Source organism: Peromyscus maniculatus, chromosome 8 (assembly GCF_049852395.1).
Source record: "Peromyscus maniculatus bairdii isolate BWxNUB_F1_BW_parent chromosome 8, HU_Pman_BW_mat_3.1, whole genome shotgun sequence".
Classification (NCBI taxonomy): Eukaryota; Metazoa; Chordata; class Mammalia; order Rodentia; family Cricetidae; genus Peromyscus; species Peromyscus maniculatus.
Window position 1 is genome coordinate 21,335,462 of NC_134859.1, and position 27,529 is coordinate 21,362,990.

Genomic DNA, 27,529 nt, shown 5'->3' on the forward strand with positions numbered 1-27,529 from the left:
GGTTCCATTTCATCTGTTCTGGGGCATCTGTGCACTTTGGACTATACTTTAATCGATAACCAGAGGGAATATAATACACAAAGACAACTAAACCAGATAGCTGTATGGCCTATTTATATTTGTTATCAATGGTATTTATGTATTCATTTATTTATTTTGCTTCTTTTTATTATGAATTTGTTTATTTATTCTTGAAATAAAACTATTTCTCCAGGCTGGCCTTGTGATAATCTTCCTGCCTCAGTCTTCTGAGTACTGAGATAACAAACAGGAGCCATCATGCCTGGCCTGTTACTGACTTTCTAATAGATACTTGATAAAAACATATCATAATCATATAGTCAGATTGCTAGAGAATATGAATAAATATTTCTAATAACATACCAATTATATATAGATTAATGAATATAATTATTTTAATGTATTTAAGGTGTAATGTTACATGTGATTTATATAGCCTACATATTTAAGTGTGCACTTATGTACATATACAACAATGTACATAGTTAAGGAAAAAAACTAAATTTCATGCATGCAACAATTCTGCATTTCTTAGGATTGAGTTAATTATGAGATATAATTGCCATAAAAGGATTTTTGATACATGTATGTGACCCAGTATATTTCATTTCTTAATGGGGCTATAAATAATATACTGTGATCCCTAGGTTTAATAAATTATCACTAGGGCAAAATGACACAATTTATGGTATGAAGAGATTATCACATATGCTCGTGATGGATTTAGGAGATGATATGTGGGCAGAATTTATTATTGTTTTGGGGTGCATACCAGATTCTAAATGCAAACCTGAAATACAGACCCATCTCAAGCCCATATTGTGTATTCTCCTACTTTGACTTCTGTATTAGTGTCATTTTAAAATACAACTAATTCATTGTGCCAAAGTGAATGATGTGAATAAAGGTCAATAAGGGATGGTGTTCCTTGAAGTCTGATAATAAAATGTGTAAGAATCAAAGCATCATCAAAAAGAATCAGTAAAATGTATAATATATCTATATGAAAATACTCATGATAACTAAAGAAATCATATTGCAGAAAGCTATTTTAAGAAAATTAAAAAAGCATTGTGGACCATAAGCACAAAATGGGATATCAAATAAATAATTCAGATAACTCCAACTTTAAAACTACATTTCACATAAACACAGCAGCCAAAAGGCTAGAAAAGAAATATACCAATATGTCAATTGCAATTGCTGTTGGAAGATAAAATAATAGGTTATCTTAATTTTATTCTTTATAGTTTTTTTTCAATTCTTTACAATGACTATGAATTGCTTTTATAACTATCAAATAGCATTAGTTATGCAAATGACTCTTTAAAGTTGAAACACCTCCTCATCATCTGAAAGCTACCCAGCATCCTGTGCAATAACTTCCTCAGGGGTGCCAGGTTATACAGTGTTGTTCAGAAGTTCTATGTCCCCCAAACTCTGAGCTTTCATGAGCATTAATGAGCACACAATTCTCCCAAAATAAACATTGAGATGAAGAAAGGCTCTGAGTACTGAACATTGTATGTTAAATATTTGTTCTAATTATGAATAGCACAATTAATTTCATCTAAACGGATGCTTAATAAAATAAGAATAAACTGGTTTAAACTAAGTCCCTAGTTGTCTGGGGTTCATTCAGGTCCCAGCTTAACAATTATTTACATTTAGTATAAACTAATTTACTGTTATTATCATTTTTATTAACGTCATCAATTTCTCTGATTCGCTTTCACACATTCAAGAGGAAACAACAACACTAATTTTCCAGCCTATAATTTCTATGTAACCATCAAGCCTGGTACATCTCTTATATGAAATTAATTTTTTCTTATGTTAGTTGTTTGAGATTCAATTCTGATCAAGTGAAATTCAAAACTCTCCCTTACCCCCTAAATTACAAACTTCCAACTCCAGAGTCACTTTAACTGTTTCCTATAAGATGATAATTGATGCTTTTTTCTGATATAAGCACATTATATCCTTCAAAATTGAAAATATTGTTCTATGCTTCTTTTCTTTCCCTTTAAGGGAAAAAATGTCAGGTAATAGCAACAATAAACAGGAACACTGAATATTCTTAAGGGGTGCGTGTATGTTGGGGAGTGGTTCTACAAATATTTTTAAAGGCTCCTTTTGGCTCAGAATAAAGCAATATACCAGGACTGCCACAGGAACAGGAGCTGGGCTGTGAGAAGCCATCATCTGAATACACTAAGAAAATGTAAGCAAAAAATTGCAAATAAAACTGCTTATATTCATGTAACTTGTTTGGCGACAGCCGTATAGCATAAGGAAAGCTGCTATAACTCATAACAGCATCTTGTAATAAAACAGCTCTATGCATCCCTCTCAAACTGCTCAGTGCTCAAATCTCATCAGATGGCTGACTAAGCATTACACTTTGGGACAGTAAATCTGTTTCCAATATGGTCTACATTCACAGATACTCGCTTTAGTATTCATACTAAGACACTTCCAGCTAAGTACTTATAAAGAAAGGGTAATCATATATTTAAATATCAGGATGCTATTTTCTCTGTCTATTTTAGTCATCTAGTTCACACTAGAGAGAGACTAAATGGGTCTCAGGCAACCTTCACCAAATGCGACTCTGACTCTCAGCTCTGCTAGCTTGTTTCTGGAAGCCTCAACTTCCGCTCCCATAATGCCATGTTTCTGCCTCCCATGGAAGAGGAGTCGTTCTGCAGTCTGGGCATTGTGAAGTTCTTTCTGCCTCACCAGCAGTAGCTTGTGGGTTTCTTGGGAGCTGTGACGGAGCATGCCTCACTTCTGTCTGCATCCCAGCCTCTGGAGCGATACCACTGACAAAGCCAGTCTCGAGTGAACCATTTGTCTGACTGACTGGTTGCCTTGGCTTACTCTTTTTTACCTGCTCAGATTTGAGATTCAGAAACCTTTCCATAGTCCTAAGGTGGGTGAGGCTAACATGAATAGCAGGTTGCATTTTAGAGCCGTTTACAGACATTTATTCTCAGGGATCCAGCCTGGTTTGTGCTTTGGAAGAAGAGATTGCTCTGATGGTGGTGTCGAACCACTGTGATTCGACACAGTGGGTGTCGAATCATTTATTTCTCCGTGGTATTGTTCCTCCAAAGGGGATTGCGTACATACAGTGACATGGCACACACTTGTTAGGGGAAACAAGGAGCATTTTCAGAAGGACTTTGTTGCAGTTGTTTTTATTCAGGGAACTCTCCCTCCCTGTAGACAAGTATTTTGGCCCCTATCACTCCAAGTAATTTGGAATTTTAGGTAGTTCTCATGATAATACTGTTGAATAGCTACATCTTTGATGAGTCTGAGCTCCAAGTGAGTAGGAAAGGCTCCCTAAAGCTCACCCCTCTGCCTTTCGTAATTGTCCTTAGATGGTTTTTAAGGGAATTTTGTCTTTATTTGCTTAGGTTAGAAACTGGAGACCTGGGAACCTTATAATCAGCCATTTAATCATAACGATGTCATCCATCTCTTTTTTCCTTAGGATTTATTTATTTACTTATGTGTATGTGTGTGTGAGCCGGCTTGGGTTTTTGTGTAGCACATGCATGCAGTTGCCCATAGAGTCCCGAAGAAGGCAATGGAGGCCCTGGAACTGGGGTTGCAGGCAGTTGTGAGCTGTTGTGTGGACCCTGGGGACCAAACTCGGGTCCCAAACAAAAGCAATATGTGTTTGTAACTGTTGAGACATCTCTCCAGCCCCTAGACCTCATCTCATAGAAGCTATATATCTCAGACACAACCTGGGACTATGTTTACCAGGAGGGTTTTGGGGATCTTTGGGCTAGAAGCTATGTGACTTTTCTGCCATACACTAAGCAGAATTCAGAGAGGGAAAGAGAGCTTCCATGCTGCATAGTGTTTGCACAACAGCCGGTCAGGCAGTGTGGAGAGAAGGAAACCACATCTTTTGGCATCTTAAATGTTTAATACCTTCATGATGGCCGGGTTCAGTCTCCTAGCCTGAACTCCCCCTCAGAGTTTCAATGACTACATACGACTGTGTTTGAGTGGATAGCAACTTTCACATACATTTATATGGTATTTCAAGTTATTTAGATATTTCATCCATGGTAGGCATTTGAATTAATAGTCATTGTTTTTAAAGATGCTTGTCGATTTCAAATTATTTAGGCATTTCATCCATGATAAGCATTTGAGGTAGTAGTCACTCTTTTAAAGGATGTTTCTCATTAATAACACTCACTGTCAAGATGACCCTTTCTGGAGCTGGAGAGTAGGCCCGGTGTTTAAGAGCACTTTTTCCTTTTGCAAAGGACCCAGGTTTGGCTTGCAGCACACATATTGGGCAGTTCACAACCCCATCCAACTCCAGCTCCTGGGGATTTGACACATTCTTCTGGCTTCTGCAGGTACCTGGCACATGTGTGGAACACATTCATGCATACAAGCAGAATACTCAGAGACATAAAACAAAAGTTAATATGTTTTAAAAAGAGAACACTTTCTATAGGTACTAAGACATAAATGGAGGAAGAAGTTTCTGGTCCAGAAAGACTCTCCTAACCTCTCATGGCTTGCTGTAAATGGATCTGATGGATCTGCTTAGAGTTGGGTCTGTCTGATTCAAACTGCCTGCTCTTCTACTGATGTGAAGGAAGGTAGGAAACTCGAATTGCTGGAATGTGTGCAGGACAATGCTGAGCATGAGCAGTGGGGTTGGAGAAACTGGCCAGGCTTCTCGGTATGCTAAACGCTCCCCTCTCTGGCCCCTGCTCTCTGTTCACACAGGACACACCAGGAGAAATGCAAAGGTGGCTCGAAAGGGTTAGGGGGAGGTTGGTGAGGACAGAGTGAGGAGCTGGCAGCAACAGCAGGCAAAGGGTGGCCTACCCTATCACCTAGCAAGAGCGGGGAGGCGAGAAGGGTCTCCTTTTGTTCAGAGAAGGAGAAAGAGCTGGCCAAAAATAAAAGCGAGTGACAGCGAGACAAGCTAATAGCCACAGTCCCATGATATAATAGCACTTATGTGGACATGGACAAGCAAAGGAAAGGGGTTTCACCTGGTGCCTCGAATGTCTCTTTACCATTGTTAGGATATAAGCAGATTCTTTCTTTGATGTCAAGGTCAACTGTGTGAACTTGAACTTAACCAGCAGGTGATGGAGCTGAATGACTGTCAAACTAGAAACCAGCAGAAGCAAGGGCTTTACCTCTACACCCCGGAGCACATGTTCCCCTAGCCACCACACAGAGCTCCCAGAGATGTCTTTTCTTCATCTTTCAAATTTGTGGTGAGTGTTCACTGGTCCCTAAGGACCTGCCTGGATCTAATGTTCCAAGGACATGGCATTTCTGAGTTTCCAGGCCCTCATCATCTCTGGTACCCAGAGGAAGAGCATCTGTCACATCAATGACACCACATTTGGATCCCGCCCTTTATTTTTCTCTTGCTAAGGTGTTTAATACTGACAGTATAATAGAATAAATCACAGCCATCAGAGCTGGGAGTGACACTGGCCACACACATTAGAGATAAACAGTCAAAAATCACTCACCCATGCCTTCCCCTTTGCCCGAAGCCTCTGCTATCTGACAACACTAAGCTTGAACTCCGATTTCCATCTGGCTGCACAGATCAGAGTGCCAAAATAACCCTCTGCATCGTCCTAATGGCTGTAATGATACTCTGCTCTCCAGCAGCCTGCCTGCCCACACCATCTCAACATATGGATTGGATTGCTTCCCTCCGGCAAGTGTTGAGGGAAATATGGGTGTTACATAGTCGGTCAACAAACAATTTGCAGCTGCCGCTACAGTGAGATCGCCCAGGTGTAATTCTCTTTCCACACCTTACATACAAATTACCTGGCCTACATCGAGCAACTCAACCTTGGTTGTCCTTGAGCAAAAAGGCAATTTTCCTGTACCAGCTTCATAGAGTACAAGGAAGCGTACACTAACCACTCAGAAAATTCAACCAATTAACATTACTTTCACAGCTCTCCGTGTCAAATGAGATCAGGTGAGTGTGGAGTGCTGTAAAGCATCAGGCAGACCCATCATGAGGAAGACAGAAAACTCCAGAAGAACCATATTCTAAGAGTGTGGCCTGATCAGTGATGTGAATGGTGGATACCTTAAAGATACCATTCTTATTCTTATTCTTCTTCCTCCTCTCTCTGATAGTAGATTGATGCATGTAATCTGCATAAAAAGTATTATACTCCTTAAAGTGATTGATGGGAAATATTATTAAAATATTTTTATAAGTTATTTGATGTGATGCTTAATCTTGATTGTTGATTAATTTTGGAACCGTCTAAGAGACACACCTGTGGATGGATCTGCAATGGTATTTCTTGGAAGGAATAACTGAAGGGGGTACATGCTCCCCCAGAGTGGGCAATACATTCTGGTGATAGCCTAATATTAGGAGACCCAAAACTTGCTCTTTGCCCACCTGCAATGGCATCTATTCTATTGTTGCTACTGTTGCTCTTGGCCTTCACTGGCATGGGAGCCCAGTTTCTTGGGATTGACAATGCAAACTGAAGAGCGTGGCTCTTCAAAAGTCCTTGAGGACGTTCACCCCTTGGATCTTCAGAAGCTGCTCGCCTAACACACTAAGCAGCTACCATGCTCTCAGCCTCTCCAGAATGGAGGCAGTCAATGTTGGACTATCCAGCACACCATTTTATGACTGTTGATGATCCCGATGTGAAAAATTAGATAAGGAACTACCCATGAGCATTGATAACATTACTGCTGGATTTTGAAGTAGTTAGAAGATCAAAGGGGTTAATAGAAAGATGTTGTAAAGGTGTTCTGATATCTGAAGCTGAGATTATGGCATGTGCCATTAATTATATTTTTGTTAACTTCCCAATAAATGCATGAGATACATGAAAAGAAATGAAATTCATGTTGTCTTTCTTTCAGGTAACATGCAGGGCTGTCCTAGAAAATGTTCAAGTTATCTAGGCTCATAGGTGCAGCTCACTGTAGTATGGCTGAGAGTGTGATGGGTCTGGGAAAGCCATCACAAACCTGAAAATCTTGCCTTCCAACGATCATTTCCCAAACTCCACTAGTGGAGGCAAAATGGCAGGCATGAGAGGAAAGGGTGTTAGGTAGGGGGATACAGATGGAGGCCTTGGGAAGAGACACTCTCCCTCCAGACTCTGGTACATGACCGGGAATCCCTTGTTCAATACACATTGATTAAATATCCACAAATACTGTGCTGGCTGCTGCTAAGGGAGCAGGGGCATGGTTGTGGCCCGCAGGGAACTTATGGAGCCTGTGTATGGCTTCCTACTGTGCACTTTGTGAGATCTGACATGGTAACTTCAAAGGGGAAAACAATGGGAGACTTTCTAGGCATGTCATGAGAAATCCCTTATGAACTGAAGACACTATCAGTAGCTACAATGCCAAGCAGGCAATTTTATGTTTTTACAGTGTTTATGTGACTCTGAAACTATTCTAAAATGAAAAGCTTATTAAAATTCTCCTACAACCCAACCAAACCACATATGTAAACAGAAAGGCACACGATTCCTTCTGTACAACAGTCTGAGATGAATGGGAAACCTTATAAAGTTTAGTTATATTTAGTAAGGATTAAATTGTTGGTGCAAGTCAAGCCCCATGCTTTTTCAGTCAACCTGCCATGTCCCAAAACACAGGCACCACACTGGCAGTCTTGGGGAAGTGACCGCCCTATAGAATCTTCTCTTGGCCCACACAGCGACTCTGAAAAGGAATTAGCTGCCACTTTTCTTAACCTGATTGACACCATCAGCAGAGACTGAGGCAAAGGCTTGGGAACAAGTTGCTCCACTGGGAAAGATTTGAGAGAGCAGAGTGAGGGACAGGAACAGAAGCAGGGGAGGAAGGAAATCCAATTCAATGATGAGTCACAGCGCTGCACCCTGCCTTGAGGACCTCATGGGAACGAAAGCAGGACTTCCCATGGAGCCTTGGGTCCTGCATGACAGAATGAAGGAAGGCAATTTATCACACCTATCACAAGTTCACCTTTTATTTTCTTAGCTCAAATCAAAAAAGCCACCAGCTGTTGTCGCCCTGAACCCTAGACTTCGTTGTCCTACCCAGGAGTACATTCAGCCCCTCAGTAGCAGGAAAGACCAGGGCAAGAAGTCAGGATGTCTCTAGAAGGTTACTTTGCTCTGTGAATGAGCCTTCTAGTAATGTTTAAAATCTAGAGATTTCATGAGTAAATTCTAGCTTTCCTCTTTTCATCAGAAGTTGGAAGATCTAGTAGAATTAAACCAGATTTCCACAATGAAACCAATGTGCCTTTCCTAAGAGGTACTAATTCTGGACATGTATGCTCCAAGTGAGAGTACTATCTAGCACATCATGTGCTTGAAAACCTAGTCTACTTCATCTATCTATCTGACCTGTCTAGTCCCTGTGATTAGGGGACATTCTGCCTCTGTTATAACTACCCTTACTCTTAATATACACTCACTCCAGAAAGGAGGTAGAGACACACTACATGTGACACCCTTTCTCAGCATCATCACTTTTTAATCTGAATGCAACTAGCCTATACTTCTTCCCATGGAGATACCAAATTCATCATTGCTGCTTTGACTTTGAGGGTGTTAGATCAATTAACATAATTAATTGATTATGAACTACATCCCCAGCCAGGTGCTCAAATTAAATCTCCACTTACAATGTTTAACAGCAAGCAAGATGAGGAGAAGCAGAGCGGATGGAAGAATCAGGCCACCTGCTTCTCCTGCCTCAAGAGCAGAGGAGTGGAGTATGGCAATAGACTAACTTGTATTGCTTCTTGGGATGGCACGTGGCAGGCCACAGTTGCACGAACACTAAAGTGTGGGCTTCTGGTTGGGCTAATGGAATATATAACTTGAAACCCAATAAAAATTAGGGTTGATCTAACAAATCTATACTGATAGGCTTCTAAATGAAAAATGAGAGTCGAAGTCACCACTACACTAAGAACAAGGCCTATAACCCTGAGAGTGCCATCAGTCACCAAAGAAGGGGCTAGATTAGGAAGTGTGTCTGTTCAGGCATAGGATGATGTACTCAAATTTGATTTATATAAAAATATAGTCCTTAGGAGCTAGAGGGATAGCTTAGTTTATAAAGTGCTTGCCTTGTATGCACAAGGATCTGAGTTTGATCCCCAGATGACACTGTAAAAAGGCCAGTAGTGGCGCCATGTACTTCCAATTCCTGTGCTGGGGAGGCAGGCGAGGGTCAGGCAGCATGGTCTAAGCAGTGTGCTCAGTATGATGAGAGACTGTGTTGAAAAATATTTAAACCTGAGCAGGACCTGAGGAACCATATGGCAAGTCTCTCTCTCTCTCTCTCTCTCTCTCTCTCTCTCTCTCTCTCTCTCTCTCTCTCTCTCTCTCCTCCCTTCCTCCCTCTCTACCTCCCTCCCTCCCTCCCTCCCTCCCTCCCTCCCTCCCTCCCTCCCTCCCTCCCTCCCTCTCTCACACACACACATACGCTAAATAAAATTAAACAAATGAGCAAATCAATATAATACTTTAAGTATCCACCTTTAGGGCATCCTCCATCCCACCCCTAACATGTAGGAAGCTGTGATGTAACTGGTCTTCAGGTGGGCTTCAAACACTGGGCTTTTTCAACTCTCCAGGGCAGCAGACACCCCACCACCAGTCCAGAGACAGAGATGTCCTGGAATGTGGCCAGGTTCACTGCCTCCTTGGTATTCAGCTATGACAACTGGGTAGTGTGTGATGGTCTCCCTGCTGTTCCATCTCTGGCTTTCCAAAGCAGAAAGTGTTAACTGGGTCAGCCCTGTGAAGAGCTTTTGCAGCGCAGACAAATGTCAGGGGACAAGCATTAAATGAAATGTCACTGAAAACTAAGGAGAATTTGAACCCAAGGCTGCCAGGTGAACAGGGGTCCTTTTAAATCTGATGGTGAGTCACCTGAATCCACAGTCATTTGAAGAGAGATTAGTTTGGCCTATGGATATTTCTGCTGCAGTTGCCTGGAATTTTCTTTTTAGGACATTACAGTAATACTTGCTCCCCCCCGCCCCGCCCCCCACTCCGGGGCTTTTATCAATGTTCCACCTGCAAAAACTAGATCCATAGAAACAAATTTAACCCTCTGGAATTACTTTCCAAATACATTCAACATTTTGGTTCAAAGTGCTACAAATAAAATCAGTGCTTTAATTCCCAGCACGTGGGGCAGACCTTACCCGCACAAGGACACACCGAGAAGCAAGCATTACCCAGTCAAGGTGGCTCTAGACATAGGGGAATTTAAAAGAAAGTGCTTCAAACTATTTTTAAAATAAAATGCATCCCACTGGGACTGCAATCGCCCAATGTCGACTATTCACAAATCAGAGAACAAAGAGAAGCTTCACATTCTCCGTCTCTGGCCAAAGGAAAAGAGAGAGAAGTAGAAGAGGTTGAGCTGAAAACACAATACAGCCCACCTGACTCTCTCTGTTGATTCTTTTTCATTCTTGAAAAGATGCTTCTGTCTTGGGGAAAATGCATTAAGCATAATGCTCACAGTAACTTTGGCAAAATATTCCAAATATTATAAAAGGCTGTTGAACATTATTAGATAAGTCTGTGCTGCAGTTATTTTTAATATCTTTGTGCACATTCGATATTTGCTCTGATGGTTCCCAGCAGAGATTTATGACTGAAGGAGACCCGACTTGAGGTTGAGAGGGGAGGAAGGCAGCTCGTGCTGGAGGAATATCGAGTCACTTGGTAGAGTGAGAGTCTGACTACAGCAGCAGAACCAGGGCTTGTGAGGCATGCATGCCAATGAAGGTGCTCACGGAGTGAACGAGAACATGGATTCATTCTGGGGGACATGCAACAGCCCCCTCCTACCGAATCTCTAGGGATGCTTCTGGGATTGCCAGAGCTGAAAATTAAATTATAAGCCTCAAACATGACATTGAAAATGTAATGTTTCCTTTAATCCTATCAGTGTGGTGACTCATCAGTTGGTGGTGTAGCACTAGCCGTGAACCCAGCCTGCAAAGCATAATGAGGCAGACCCTGACCACTACTCCATCCTTCACTGTGCACATTTTTCTCAAGTTTCCAGTGAAAAAGTGGTGTCCCATTGCTGAGCATATATACTCCTAAGTTCTTCCACATGTGCAGCAAAGGAGGTCCCCACAGATGCTCCACTACAAGAGCTGACACCAGCCTAGAATGATGGTATTCTGTCACCAGCACCCAGATACAAGGACCTGAGACTGAAGTTCAATATGTAAGCACCATGTCCTGCAGCAGAAAACATTCCTGTTGGCCTCTCATCCAATAGGTTGCGGTGTTGCCAGGCTGAACAGACAGCTAGACAGACAAATAGGCAATGGTGTCCTTTTCTGTGCTTTAAATCATCCTCATTTGAAGGAGAGACAAGCCAATAATAAAAAAAAAACAAACTTTCTTGCATTATATCCGTAAGTAAAAACAGGACAGCTCAGGGTACTTTGCTTAGCTCCTATTCGTGGAGAGTCTCAGTAAGCTAAGTCTACCTCAGCTAAGTCACTCTGAGACAACACAAAGGCAGCCTGTAAGGGCTGAAAGAATATGGAAGGCACAAAGTATCACCAAAGAGAAAGCCCACAGGTGAAGTTCCTTGTGTGAATAGGTTTGGAATAGACAGAGATTTTGGTATTCTACAAGGAAACGAATAGAGGAGATCATGATATGAGTATTTGACTCAAAACCCATTTTCTCTGTCTCTTATTCTCCTTGTCTGTCTCTATCATTTCTATCTCTATTCACCCCCCCCCTCTCTCTCTCTCTCTCTCTCTCTCTCTCTCTCTCTCTCTGTGTGTGTGTGTGTGTGTGTGTGTGTGTGTGTGTGTGTGTGTGTGTGTGTGTATCTGTCTCTTTCTCTCTGGTTCTACCACTATACCTATGAAGCATTACAGATTAGATGCTGGGCTAGGGGGCTTTGGTCATTTAGGCAAGTGCTCTATTTGGGAGCCATGTCTTTGGTATTTCAACTTTCTACCTCAATCTGTGGGCTAAATAAAAACATACTTTGGAGACAAATAAGACCTATGCCTATTATACTTGTGACTTCTGGCTTAGGAGACAAAAATTAGACTGCCTATAATTACTGAGATAGGAAATAAAACTAACATTTGGAATAAGAAATCAAACACAGCCAGGCACAGTGCATAAAGTATAGTGAGGCTATTTCAGTGCTTCATCAAGGTTCTTTTCTTCTCCTGTCCTTTGATTGTCTGAGTCCTCATGGGAGCTCCTTATTTTTTGGCACATTTTGCAAAGATGATCACACCAAGTCCCAGGAGATTATTAACTATCAACTCCTCCATCTCTATACTTTCTATATGGCTCAGGCTTCTCTCCAGGACATCAAAAAATTGTACAGATAACTGCCTGTTAGACATCATCACTTGCACGGTGTAAGAACACCTTGAGTTCAAGGGGGTCACAGTCTCACAAACAGTCTTAACCCACAAGCAAGTTCATCTTCTGTTTTAAGCCCTGGGGATTAGCACCAGCACAGAGAGCTGGAAGAACTGGGAGCTGCGGCAGCATCCACAGCTCTCCTTTTATCCTTACTCTGTTTGTCCCATGCCATCACTTCTCAGAGAGTCTTGCTTCAATCTTCCAAGCATCTTTAGTTTTCCCATTAAAGTTGCCAGTGGGCAGATACAAAATGTTTATTCACTTGGGCTCAAATGTACACACATAGACATACACACACACACACACACACACACACACACACACACACACACCCCTCTGCTCAGAAGTTTGAAGTTTGGGCCTATTTAGCAGATGACAGAGAATACGTACTAGTCTGTGTTTTATACATTGGAATATACATAATACCATCTTTCTCATAGCTTTCCTTGCCATAGACCCACTTGAGGTATTCTGCTTATTCTGTCTCTTGCTCTTGACATAGGCAGGCAGCTAACATGATTGAGGAGAGTATTCCAAATACTTAGAGCATTCTACTTCTATGCTAAGGTACATGTCTGCCATTCCAGAAAAATTTGAAGAAGCAATCCATGCACTTTTGCTTCTGAGGTTATTTACAAGCATTGACCTTTCCAGACTCTTAAGGAAATAACATCACAAATGCAGTATTTTCCTATGGAGGAGAAATCAGCCATCACCAACCTGAGTCCCAGGACAACAGATACATCGCCACATGCACAGCATCATGAAACACTAAGTCCAGCTATCCCTGTGATCCTGGTTCAGGCCAGTAGGTTTGCATGCTTAAACACATTATCTCCCAATGCACCCACTGGCAATCCTGTTTCCCTGTGACATTTTCTATAAACAGAAGCCAACGCAAATGTCCTAAAATGCCACAAAAGTCTATTTCCCTCTACCACCCCAGCTCCTTCACTCCCACACATTTGGCTAACACAGATTTCTTTAAATCCTTAGGACAACCAAACTTTGCTACTTCTAGCCTTTGCATATGTTTTTGTTGTTTGTTTGTTTTACTAACCATTCTCTTGCATCATAGATGGCCCATCTCTTATTCGATGCTCAAGGATATCACAGTTTAGGGGAGGCCACATCTTTCAGGATGATGTCTCTCAACTATCCAAAGTTTTTCTTTCCATAGGGCTTATCATACTATATCTAATTATATATCTATTATATAATACCTCTTCAAAATTGCCAACCTTTGTTGGATGGTGTTTTTACCCATTTATTGTCTTTTTCCAAAAAAATTAGTTGTTGTTAATTATTATTATTATTATCTGGTGGTTAATTTAAAGAGATGCCCTAAAAAGGCAGTGTTTATAACCTACAGCAATGTGTAGTATACAAAACACATCAGGGAAAGGCCTTAGGAAAGGGGACATCTAAAATTATGGAACAGATGTATGTTGCTAAAACATTGGTAGGTTCCCATTGGAAGAAAAACTTTAAAATGAATGAAGAAACATTAATGGGCATGATGTGGTGAACATCAACATTAAAAACTCAAGAAGAAAGACATCTTGGAAGACTACCTACAATAAAAGGCTTGTGGTACCATCTTGGAAGACTACCTATGATAAAAAGATTGTAATATCTTTCCTAAAGGCTGGGCAATTAAAGCAATACAAATGGATTTTGAGAGAAAACAAATAAGTTTGTGAATTAAATAGAAATAAATATTCACAGGGACATTTGCAAAGTACAAGTAGTATTTGGAAAAACATCACAGAGAGATCTCAGTGCTGAGCATTGAAGGCATTGGGGCACCTGTTATGAGGTCAGTGAGTTTTTCTTTCTAACTTCTGATAGCAGAACCTGTCTTTCCTACAAGGAATCCTATTATCTCAGCTTTAATAGAAACCTACTCTCTGTTATCTAAAAGCACAAAGAAGGTCTGAGTTTCAGAAATATCCCACCAACATCACAGAAAATTTATTAGAACATGTCCAATGACTAGTCTAGCTGAAGGTTTCTTGGCAGTCAATGTTCAGCTGAAGGTTTGAAAACATTGTTTTAAAAAGGAAAGGCCCATTTTTCCATAGTGCTTCCAAGAAGAGGACTTGGACAGGGAAGTCTTCTACAGACATCTTCAGGTAGACATCTCTGAAGAGAGAAGCCAAACAAAGAAAATGAGAAGCAAGAGAAGATAAGTGCAGTGTGAGAGGTATTGCTAGGTCTTCTAGAGATGTCAGTGAAGACATCTTTCCTCATAAGCTAATGAGATTTGGGACAGCACCACTTGTAACTAAAGTTGTCTTGAGAAATAGAAACACTATCCTTTGAAGTGCTATAAGTAATAGTGTCTTAAGGAAAGCCCTAGGAAGAAGGGAGAGTAAAACATTGGGATGAAACTCCAAGGACTGAGAGCTCCACAGACAATGAATGAGAAATGGAAAATGAGTGGAAAAAAATTTACATCTAAAGCTGAATGTAAATTTGCCAGTAGTCAACTGTTCAATGGATAACTGCTGGACCAATGCATTAAAGACGGAAGTTACTGGAAAATACATACCTATTCCTAGAAGAGTAATGAATACTAACACTAAAACTACAGAAAGGATCAACTCAAAGAGACAAGGTGCCTAAATTTTAAGTGGTGAGAAGGTGTTAATTTTCATCATGGATTATACAGATTAAGTTTTTTCTTAATTAAACTCATTCCTGAAATACATATTTATTTACACATCATACAATTCACACCTCTATAAAACTGTGTCCAAGGACCTTACCATACACCATCTCTTTCAACCTTTTTATTTGCAATATGTAAACTTATTTGACTAGTGTCTTTCTTCCAGTGTGTTGGGATCAATTGACAGTTGCGAGATGATTTCATTCATTCATTTATAAAAATTGGGACATAATATGTGAGTTATGTTCATCTTTGGAAGCAAGAGTTATAGTCTACAGGGAGTCAGACTCACTCTCTAATAAGCTGGAAGAGGGATTCTCAGTTTGAAGATGTCATGGCGGTCAAATGTAAGGAAATGAAAGATTTCTGCTGTCTAAAATATTAGGAATGTCAGAGAATGGACGATTGCTACTTATACTAGTCATAGGAGAATTAAGATAGCAGTCATTATAACATCTCCAGTTGAATTTATGAATGGCAGCATCTATATTATGACAAGTGCACACATGAAGGAAACAATTCCAATATTAATAATTGGATGAAACTTTCCAAAATGAAGGAAAGTGGCAGTCTTTTTTTCAGTTTGATGCAGGTCACTTTGGTACTACACACAGCATTGTCTATCATAAATTGTATACATAGGTTCTGCATTCTTCATTCTATTACCACAAGCCTCTTACATGAAGGAATAAGAATCTGAGTTAGTCAACCAGGATATTGTAAATCATGTAATACTGAAAGGTCATAGAGGCTTCCTCATAGAGTCCTTCAGACCTTGTAAAACAGCAAGACAACCAAAAAAAAAATGGAAATGCTATGTTATTCTCTGCTGCACTATGAAAAGAAGTATTACTTAGGGGTAGTAGAATGTATTTATGGCAATCTTTTCAAGTTACATTTTAGCCTTGCAAATAGTAACCAAACCCTCCAAACTCATTAAAACCTAAAGGTTGTTCCATATAGCTAAATAAAAGTGCTGGGGTTTCCACTTCACAGCAATGATTTTAGGATATTCACAAGAGATATTTAGAGAGATTTGTGGACAGGAATTCTTGCAGGTTTCCAATGTATCCAAGGTATTCAAAGTACCTTCACTATCTAATGTCAGCTAAATCAATACAGATAAGTGTCTCTAGCTTGCTAGTGGATCGTAAATTTCTGGTTCATTAACATGGGCTACATTTATGTTATGCCAAATTAAACAGAGCAAAATTTATTGCACAAATTATTTTAAAGATATCAGAAGTGAGAATATAGTTTATAAAATACTCAGATAAACTTAGCTTAAAATGTACATGTGTGTGTTTACACATTTCTAAAGTATATTAAAGTGTTAGTGACATATATTGCCTTTTTTAGAACTGACTGAGCTAATAAAAGCAAACTTTCAAAAATCCAATTTTCCCTAATTCTTTATTTAACCTTGGCCCAAACAGCTTGAGATACACAGAAGAACTCAATCTCCTTCTCCCCCTAACCCCCCCCCGCCCCCGCCCTCAAGAGACTTGAACTTCTAACTAGAAGGGAAGGCTTTTTGAGGAATAGACACCAGGGTGAATCTTCTGGTCCACTTGGCACAGCTTTACACAGCAAGCAGCCAGTTCTGCTTAGGTAACCAATATCGTTCATATCCTAAACTTACAGCATTCTTGATCACCATTTCAGGTTGAGAGGTTGGGCAATAGGTGATGACTACAAGGAATGGTAGGGGACCTTTGTTGGAGGCTCAGTGAGGTTTCCTTCCTAGCAAGTTTCCTATGGCTCATTTAGAGTAAAGGTGCTGTAGGAGGAATCGATGCCAGGAAGTCTAAAAGGGTGGTGTTTATAGAATAGAATTGCATAATAGGGTTACAGACCATGAAGGCTGGGGCTCGAGGTAGTAATGACTTCCTACATGATTAAGATAAATTTCAAAGTGCTCATCCATAAAGAGTTGGAAATTGAACATCAACCCTCCTTCCCACCAGATTTTGGAGGTCTAACCATTGGGTTTTGTTAACTCAAACATAGTTTGTCAATATGACTCATTGTATGTGAAAACTGTCTCTACTTCTTATGTACCTGACCTTGGTTAATTCAGTTAACCTTTCCATGACTCAGTTTCCTAATCTATTTAAAAAAGAGGGGGGTAGGGGAGAATGAGCAACACCTTACAACACTGTGAGCACTGAGTTTATACAAGTCAAATGCTTGGATTGGCACTCAACACAATGTACTCGAGGACTGGTAGAATTCTTTTCCTCTTGTTGCTGTTGATGTTAACTAAAACAATGTACTCATCCTTGTGGAGCACAGAATGCAGACAAGAGGTGTAGTCACATAGATATGCAGAAGCAGAAGCAATTCAGGTCTGAGGCAAGGTTCCTAAGCCATGCAGAACAGCTGCATATCACACTGCTCTGCACCAGAACTTCACAGTCCACAAGAACGGGCTCATGCAAAGTGCTAGGGAACTTGGCCGACCTCCATTATTCAAAGTAGAACCTGTTTCCTGAGAGGCAATGGGGTTTGGTGCAACCAGGTGTCAGACCGCTGCTTATTTTTGTCATGCGCAGTAACTCCAGAACTACTTGAATGCTATTTAGTGAAGGATTAGTCATTTACTAATTAGTAATTACTCCAGTGGCCACAAGATCTAAGGTCAGCAATTCTCTCCCTTCACACCAGGAGAATGTACCACACCACGGTGGAAGCCAGACAGGTAATTTACATGTCTCTAATTTAGAGGAGAGATAATGTTAGAAGAAGACAGAGAAGGCATCTGTGTTGGAAACAGTGTACAAGCAATTTGACAGGAGCTTCCAATGCTTCTCCTGGGGATGCCTGGCCCATTTCTCCTGCTGGGATATGGCCTGTTGTCCTGTTTGATCTCTCAGCAGGCCAGCTTGCGGAGCTGGATAAGGTAGGACCCTGGACCCCCACATCACTTTTATTGGATGGCAAGTCTTTTCTATGGGAACATCTGGAGAGCCAACGAAGTGTGTTTGCCAAACTTGCTTGTATGTGAGAAGCATGTTTGTTTTATGATCAGTGTCTTGGGTTTTAAATAAAGAGACTGTAGGAGCTGATCCCACTATGATCCTTGCTAACGTACCTCTAGGCTAATAAGTACGGAGATGATCCTGCACTTTGATTTCATGAATAAGAAAATAAACTGTAAAATGCATGGCATTTTAAAATTATTGTTATTACTGAGTATAAAATTTATTTTAACCCTCTCTGTAGTGGTGCAGTCTCAAGCTGCATGTGCCACTAGCCAGATTGTATCTCCAGTTACTCCCCTCCTTAAATATGCGCTTATTTACTTCCTGCAGAGTTCAATTTTAGAACCCATCAAAGTAGATCCACTCAGCCTCTGACTACATTTTCATGCATAAATTCATAGATGCCTTCAGAAGGAATTGCACTTACATATGCAAATACTTCCCAATGCCTTTTCATTTCTACTTTTGGACTGCACAGTTTTTAATTCATGCAAACACATTACGCAAACAAATATGGACTCAATAACAACACACGGCATGTGTGAATTGTTAATTGCAAAGCCATGAGCTTAATACGGCCACGCTACTTCCATTATTATCATCAATGGAGGGACCCATGGTGAAATAGGAAGAATAAAAAAAGTATGCTGGAAAATAAAATTCCAGCACTTGATTTTGTGTGATGTAAATATCAATAAGGGAAAAGGTGACAAGCAAATCCTCAGCTCAACAATGACCTGGAAGCTGCAGCTTGGTTCATGATCCAAAAGCCAAGGTATACCTCCCATAGGGTTAAGGAGCAAGAGCGTCATCTATTTCAGCCTAGAATTACAGGACACAAAAAAAGACACAAAAGCCACGACAGGAAACTGAATCTTTCAACCACACTGCACGTCTGCTGCACTTTATTTTATTTTAGCAATGCCCTTGGACACAATGGCAGGCATCCTAATTTCTCTGTGTTCATAATGTGAGCTCTCTGCTCATTAATTAAACGAGGAGTCCTTCCCGTTTTCCTTCCACTTCCCACTGTCCGCTACGTGGGGCCAGGTATGAGCTTAATAAAACAAACCACATGTTGAAGTTACTCACAGATCAAAGGCATTTAATCCAGAGCACTCATCAGACAGCCCTGTTTTCTCCTGGAGGATCAGTACATGTCATTTTCATGAAGAGGATGCAGAGAAAAATAAGACTAAAGATCAAATAAAAATTGTTTCCTACAAAGGTCTACAATGACAAGAAAAGCAATTTCAACTGTTCATTGATTTCTCAAAAAATATTTTGTTAACTATAACAGGAGCAAGGATCAAATGGGAGTATCTGAACTTATTCTCAGAACAACATCTGGCCTGTACATATATCAATCTTGGGCACTATACTACTTAATTGCACATATGTACATTTTTTCTATAAAATAAAAAAGTAAAATAGAAGAATATGAGGAAGCTAAGAAGCCAGGGGTGGATTCCATGTGTGGCTATCTCTTTATGAATTAAATTCATCCCAGTCTTTGCTGCCGGGGACAGAAAAAGAAATCAGGAATCGGTATTACAAAACAAATGATGCACTAACCCAGCTGGACAGGGCCAAGCCCCCGGGTGCCTGCTGGGTGACCCCACCTAGTGTAGCCACTGCTGCTGCTTGTGCATTCACTTTTTGTTTTGCTGAGCTATGGCTGTGACCAGAGCACACGCTTGGCTGGCATTCCAGAAGCACAGTGCAGAGCAAGGGAGACGTCGACTCTGACCTCCATACTGCCCAGCCTCAGTTCACATGTCTAGACAACTGACAGTGGAATCCTGCATGGCTACTGGACATGAAGAGAAGGCCAACTGTTCATGTCTGAGAGAGAAGTCTTCATAAATCAACCGAGGCGTTCCAATAAAAGTGAGTCTTGGTAAGGGCAAAGGCAGAAAGAACTGCATGGGTGCAATTGGACTAAAATGTTTATGTTCCCACTTAGACTTGGCATCACACCGTGTGTGTGTGTGTGTGTGTGTGTGTGTGTGTGTGTGTGTGTGTGTGTAAAACTTACTACTATTGTGCCCAGGAAGTTCTGAAATGTCTTTTAATACATATACATCATTTATTCAAAGTGAGTATGACTGAGAATGCCAGTATGTGGATGGAGCAGTCAAACTGAGTTCTTAGAGGTTTAGAGTAAGCTTCAAAGAAGAGTGGGAAATCACCAGATCTGCCAGGCAGAGATTTCTATTGTCTCAGGAATACCTTTTATGAAGCCAAGGACATGCTCCAGGTCACACCTTAAGAAACCTATCATGGCAGTTCTCTGAAAGCAGCTACCATATTGTTGAGGAATCTAGTGCCCAGCATAACAAGAAGGGGCTTTTCGCCCACAGGAATCAGATAGGGCAAAGGTTTGTTTCTACCCAAGCATTAGTTGGACAATTGCTTGCTAACTTGCCGTACTATCAGTGTTTATCAACTTCAGTCATCACCATTCAACTGAGCAGGCCAGGATTGGGGCTGGAGTCTAATGGGGGGGCCAGAGCTACCTACCTTGTCTGGAAAACTCATCCGATTCCCGGTGCACCAGGTCTGTGACTCGGTTTCCGTAGTGCATTCTGCTGTCGTGGTCATAAGCCTTCAGGGTTTCACTGGAGCTGTAGGACTTCTGCGTGGGCACACGGCAGTCTTCACTGTCCAGGGAGGAGCTGGTGTAGCGACACTCCTTGCCACAGCGTCCCCTGGTTAAAGAGCGATGTCGTCGGTCCTTTACGTCCATTATTCCAGATGAAACAGAACTCCACGACTTTCAGAAAGGGCAGGCTAGAGTATTGACACCTTTCACTTTAGCCACCTAGAAGTATAAAAATAACAAAACAAGTAAATAACAAATAACAGACTGTGATTACAAGCAGTGAGGTCTTCCTTCAGTTCTGACTCAAGTGAAAACATAAATGGGAAACTTGCCAGCGTGCACAACTTCTTTGGGAAAAGCTTTGTCCTTAAACCATCAGTCTACATAGAACTCTAGACAATCAATTCATTTTCTTCCTGTCGAGTTTAATAGCTATGAGGGAAAGAAATAACAAAAAGCCTCATTTCCTGATTGTATGTGCACAAATAAAGTGATAAGCCTGTCACTTGGGTAGGAGATCTAGTTATGAAGTCGATCAAAACCAAACTGACTTTGTTCTACTTCATTGCTGGATGTTTGTTTGTTTGTTTGCTTGTTTTGGTTTAGAAGGATTACTGAGAAAATAAATATCAAAAGAGGAAGAAAGGAAGGAAGTAGGAAGAAGAGAGGATGATAGGGGAATGAAGGAAGGAACAAAAGAAAAAGTGAAGTATAGGAGCACATTTGAAAATATTAGTGATTTGTTGTGACAACAGGTTGTTCAATGGGCCTGAAGAAGAATAATAATACAGGTGTTGATGACATGTAAATTTATCTTTTGTGTGTGTGTGTGTGCGCGCGCGCACATGTGCAATGAATGACACAGTAGACTTTTGGAGATCAGAGACAGCCTTGGGTATTGGTCCTCTGCTGTTTTTCTCTGTTGTATACTCCCAGGCTAGGCTGGCCTGTCAGCAGCTGTGTGTTCTCCTGGCTCTACCTCCTATCTCTCTGAGCCCTGGGAGTGCTATAGTGTCCAGGTTTATACAGCTTCTTGGGATTCAAACTCAGGCCCTCAGGCCTGCAATGCTAGAGCTTTACCTACGGAGCCTTCTCCTCAGTCCATTGCTGATCTCTTTAGGCAGTCTTCAGTAATCCCCAACCTGTGTTCTCTCAGTTGGAAATCTAAATCTGAAAACAGCTAGCCACTCCTTCCCAGGGACCCATCAACAAGAGAACTTACTGAGAGATGTGTATCCCACATAACCACCTCTTCATTAACCTGAATTTACACTGACCCTCCCAGGGCCAGGAGGCCCGTTGAAGAAAGAGAAAAATGCAGACGAACTACGCATGTGATAGAGAAGTGGATGGGAAGGAACTTCTCTAACATATGAACTGGCCCTTGTCCTGGCAGTGTATGCCAAGTATCACTGAGAAAACACTAACCTTCTGCCTAGCGAATAACAACAAAAATGCTTGGGCACACCAAGATCCAAATGGTGGGTTCTTACTGATTTCATTTGCCATGCAAAATAGCATGGACCACAGGGCCAGGGCCTGGACAGAACGGACAAACACAAATTTTAATTAAACTGGAAAATAAAGCCCAGAGCCAGGATAATGATTTTTCTCCAGGCTACTGTTGCTCACTGCCTCTTCAATATGTCAGGAAATACTTGGGGAACAGATCTGCAGTTCTCAAGCCCCCTGCTCTGCACTGGCTATTTAGACACTGAAGTAGGACATCTCTGTGTACAAAAGGACTAAGCTGTGTGACCAGTAGTGTAGACAGCATGGAGCCAGAGACACCAGAAATGAAGTCATTCTCTCTTTCTCTCTTCATATAGAGACCTTTTATCTCCAGGATCCTCCTAAATAAACCCTTAGTCCACTTTATCAAATACTGCCTGAAGTGTAGGAAATTCTGTTTAACAATTGGCAATGAGAAAGAGTGAACACCTGTTACAAAGCCCAGGAACAATTATTCATGTGCCCTAGTTGCTTAGATAATAAACTATATAGTTTCCTGGAGTCTGGAGTGCCTCAGTTAGTAAGTTAAGAAACACCTTTGAGCTTCACTAGTCAAGACCTTAGGACCTTTTTGAAGGACACTGATATTGGCATGGAAAATTTTTTTGCTATAATCAATTCGATTATCATTATCTCAATGTAATTTCCAGAGGAAAAAACCAAAACAAAACAAAACAACAAAAACCCAGCCTTTGTCTTTAATTTCAGCATGATTTTGGAATTCATGCATAGTCTATTTGAGTGTGTAGTCATTGAGGTTTAGCAGATGCCAATCTAACCATGACCACTCACTAGCCAGCATTCTTGTTTAATACCTGTCTAACTCTTGTAACTTGGCTCCTCAATTAGTCAAAATGGAAAAGAACAACACCTTCTTCACAGGGCATTCATTAAAATTAAAACAGTATTATAGCAAATTTCTCAGTGTGGTGCCAAGAATGTGAGTAGGACTTGATAAAAGTGCATGTTTCACTCTTCTGACTATTAACATACTCCATTCGGGTATGTAGTCAGAGTCTTGCATAAGGCACTATGGGGAGATAGTAGATAATGCCCAGAAGCCACTGTTCTCCTACAGGCCAGAGCTTAAACTAGCTGATCAAAGAATACCTTCAGACTGTTGAAGAAAAACAAGACAGTGTCACTAATACTACAGAGTCACAGGTGGTTTTGAAGATTGAAGGTTATCGTTCAGTTTCATAATTTGCTTCTGTTTTGCTTCACCGCTAGGTTTATTCATTTTAATATCATCAACGTAGCAGAGCTTAAAATTCCCATATTTATCTGTTCCACTTTGCACTGTGTCAAAAGGTTCTCTCTTGCTTTTGCTCTGTGTTGCATATTTTTACATGCTTTTATTTTATTATTGTATTTTATTTGATAAAACCATGCCCACAGTGGGAGCCTAAATGTTTATTATCTGTTAGTAAAGTATAGGGTCATTGGGTTTGGACATCTCTATACCTGCCTTAGCCATCCAGTGTCCTTTCCCTAATACTCTTCTTTTTCTCAGCTCTGTATTACTAAGTTGAGTTTGTCAGCAGTAGCCCCTCCAAATAAGTGTTAGAAATTTACATGCAATGACACAAAATTAGTCACATTTTATAGAAACCTAACGTCTTCAGGAACTAGGCAGAGTGAGAACACAACCAGTAAATGAACAGTTTTGCATTTGGTTGCAAATTTAAAAATTGTCAATATGAAAAACAACAAAACAAGAGAATTTATATGAAAATCTGAATCCCTGGTTTCTCTTTAAGAGTCAAGAGGCCAGAAAAGTACTTCTTGACAGATGGGATATATATGCATGTTTCCCTACTCTCCTCATAAATTGTGGATGAAAATAATAAACTCAATACATAAAACAATATAAGAAAATCTTGAATGGTGCAAAGAGAATACACCAAAGTACCAATTACACTGTCCATGAAACAGTACAATTTCTTTGTGCCATACATATCAGATATGTAGGTAAGGGAGATGACATCCCCAACCATCAGTGGGCACAGACAAAAAAATATATAAAAAGAAACAGCAGCAGCAGAAGAAGAAGAGAAAGAGGAGGAAGAGGAATAGGAGGAGAAAGAGGAGGATGGGGAGGAAGGAAAAGCTGACAAAATCAATCCGTCTGTATCAAAGACTATGAAAAACAAACATCTAATAAAAAATAAAGCCTTTAGATTTTTTCCTTTTATTTTATTTTACAATACCAATCAGTTCTACATATCAGCCACAGATACCCTTCTTCTCCCCCCTCCTGCCCCCCTCCCCTTCCCCCCAGCCCACCCCCCATTCCCACCTCCTCCAGAGCAAAGCTTCCCCCAAGGACTGAGATCAACCTGGTAGACTCAGTCCAGGCTGGTCCAGTCCCCTCCTCCCAGACTGAGACAAGCATCCCTGCATAAGCCCCAGGTTTCAAACAGACAACTCATGCAATGAGCACAGGACTTGGTCCTACTGCCTAGATGCCTCCCAAGCAGATCAAGCCAATCAACTATCTCACCTATTCAGAGAGCCTGATCCAGTTGGGGGGCCCATCAGCCTTTGGTTCATAGTTCATGTGTTTCCATTCGTTTGGCTTTTTGTCCCTGTGCTTTATCCAACCTTGGTCTCAACAATTCTTGCTCATATAAACTCTCCTCTTTCTCGCTAATTAGACTCCTGGAGCTCCACCCAGGGCCTAGCCGTGGATCTCTGCATCCAGATCTCTCAGTCGTTGGATGGGGTTTCTAGCATGACTATTAGCTTTTGTAGAGCAAAGAATACCGTCAACAAGGCAAAGCGACAGCCTACAGAATGGGAAAAGGTCTTCACCAACCCCACATCTGACAGAGGATTGATATCCAGAATATATAAGGAACTCAAGAAATTAGACATCAAAACGACCAACAGTCCAATTAAGAAATGGGCTATAGAACTAAAGAGAGAATTCTCAACAGAGGAAACTCAAATGGCTGAAAGACATTTAAGGAATTGCTCAACATCCCTAATCATCAGGGAAATGCAAATCAAAACAACTCTGAGATAACACCTTATGCCTGTCAGAATGGCTAAGATCAAAAACACTGAAGACACCTTATGCTGGAGAGGATGTGGAACTAGGGGAACTCTCCTCCAATGCTGGTGGGAATGCAAGCTTGTACAACCACTTTGGAAATCAATATGGCGCTTTCTTAGAAAATTGGGAATCAATCTCCCCCAAGATCCAGCTATACCACTCTTGGGCATATACCCAAGCCTCCTACTGCTGCCACCCAGTGGTGTGGGAGGGGGTGATATTCTCATTTCTACCTTCATCTGGAAATCATGATACCATGCCAGTGAGGCACCTCATTTGAAGCAAAGTGGTTCCAAAAAAGGCCAAAGTGTTCCAGATTTTCATCCTTTGCAGGATATAATGAAGCTCATTTCTCAAAGGGAACTTAGTCCTCCACCTGCACAGTACAGGAAGCTTCGCCTCTGACTCCATTACAGGGAGAGGTCTAGTGAGAAGTGACGTGTTCAAGCATCTCAAAGGGACAATGACCCCTTCTGCCCTTGGCAGCATAACTAGATATCATGCATGAAGCAGTACCAAGACCACTCTATCTCCAATACCCAGAGAAAATCAGTTCAGGTCTATAACCTCCAATCCTATACTACAGCCACAACAAATACCTGAAAAGAACTCCTGTCTGTTTAGAAGGTAACTTAGCCTGAATAAGGGAGAGTCTCTCTTCCCTCACCTCAGGGCTTGGGTGGGTGTCCTGTCATAGGCCTCAAGTAGGTGGCCAGGTCAGCTGCTGCCCTACCTGGAAAGCAGGCCTGGAGGTGACATCAACCTAGTGCCACCCAACACCACCAGAGCTCCCAGGGCTGGGTTTTGTGCTTCACATTGGGTGGTAGACAGAACTGCACTGTCTCACCCTTCGCATCTCGGCCTTTGAAGAGACTTGGAAGGTCTGGTGCTGTGTCTGTCCCTGTGCTCTCCATTTTCCCCAGGAGAGGCAGGTGGCGCGGCGGCGGCGGCGGCGGCGGCAGCAGCAGCAACAGACTTCTAGAACCTTCACACTGTCTACCACTATGTGGGGTGAGCCCTCTTGTGGTCTGTGCCTGTACCCCTTTGAGTGAGGACCCCACAGGATACCTTGTACTCTGCCCCCAGACTCTTAAGACTTCACAGTGGGCCAGCTGCAATCCTCATTCTCCAAAGTCATCCACAGATGGCAGGTCCAGGAGGGGTGGGTCTCCATGCCACACCCACCACATGTGCATGGGAGGGGCGGGGACTGTGCCAGCTAAGGATGCCACAGAGAGGTCCAGGCTAGAGGCCTGGATGGTCCCTTACCTTCCACCCCAGCCATGAAGCCACCCAAGTAGTGGATCCAGGACATAAGTTATTTTTCACATTAAAGAATCATGTCCCCTGTGTACATTTTAAGCAAAGGAAACGTCTCGGGATTGTATGGGAATAAAACTTGTTTGAAAATTTGGAAAATAAAAACAAAAACAGCAAAAACAGAAGGTTTCTCTGTGTAGCTTTGCACCTTTCCTAGAAATCGCTTTGTAGACCAGGCTGGCCTCGAACTCACAGAGATCCGCCTGGTTCTGCCTCCTGAGTGCTGGGATTAAAGGCATGTGCTACCACCACAAAGCTACAAGCTACACAGAGAAACTCTGTCTCAAAAAACCAAAAATTTGAATAAGAAACTTGACACCACAACATCATATAAAAATGTGTCTCTGTTGGTATAAAAACAAAATCACTTGTTATTAAAAAATAGAAGAAGGAGGAGGAGGAGCATGTTAGATGAAAAATAGAATAGGCAGCCAGGCAGTGGTGATGCACATCTTTAATTACAGCACTCGGGAGGCAGATCTCTGTGAGTTCAAGGACAACCTGGTCTACAGAGTGAGTTCCAAGACAGGGTCCAAAACTACATGGAGAAACCTTGTCGAAAAAAAAAAAAATTAAATTAAAAAGGGCACTCAACATAGATCAATGCCAAGATAACAATTTAAACTGGTTATCAAATTGCTTCAATGAGAAATTAGGAACACACTGAAATGAAAAAAAAAGTTATACCAGAGAAACAGAAATGCTCAAGAAGTATAAAATACAAAGAAGATCCCTCCTGTTAGAAATACACACAATTAAAAATACATACACACACACACACACACACACACACACACACACACACGTGCATGCGCATGCACGTGCGCGCGTGCACACACACACATACACACACAAGAAATATGGTCTCCACAGCAAAATGGAGGAAGAAAAGAAAGAATGGAAAGATAT

General features: G+C 41.3%; 1 protein-coding gene across 6 annotated transcripts in view; it reads right to left on the bottom strand.

Moving 5' to 3' along the window:
* Tenm2 (teneurin transmembrane protein 2) overlaps nt 1–27,529 on the bottom strand; it is a 1,247,217-nt gene that overhangs the window by 930,977 nt on the left and 288,711 nt on the right. For all 6 annotated transcript variants that reach the window (XM_016005141.3, XM_076578168.1, XM_006971630.4 and 3 more), the window contains exon 3: nt 20,649–20,949. In XM_016005141.3, coding sequence (XP_015860627.1) covers nt 20,649–20,874 — 226 coding nt within the window. In that variant the 5' untranslated portion in view covers nt 20,875–20,949. The remainder of the gene's footprint in view (nt 1–20,648; nt 20,950–27,529) is intronic.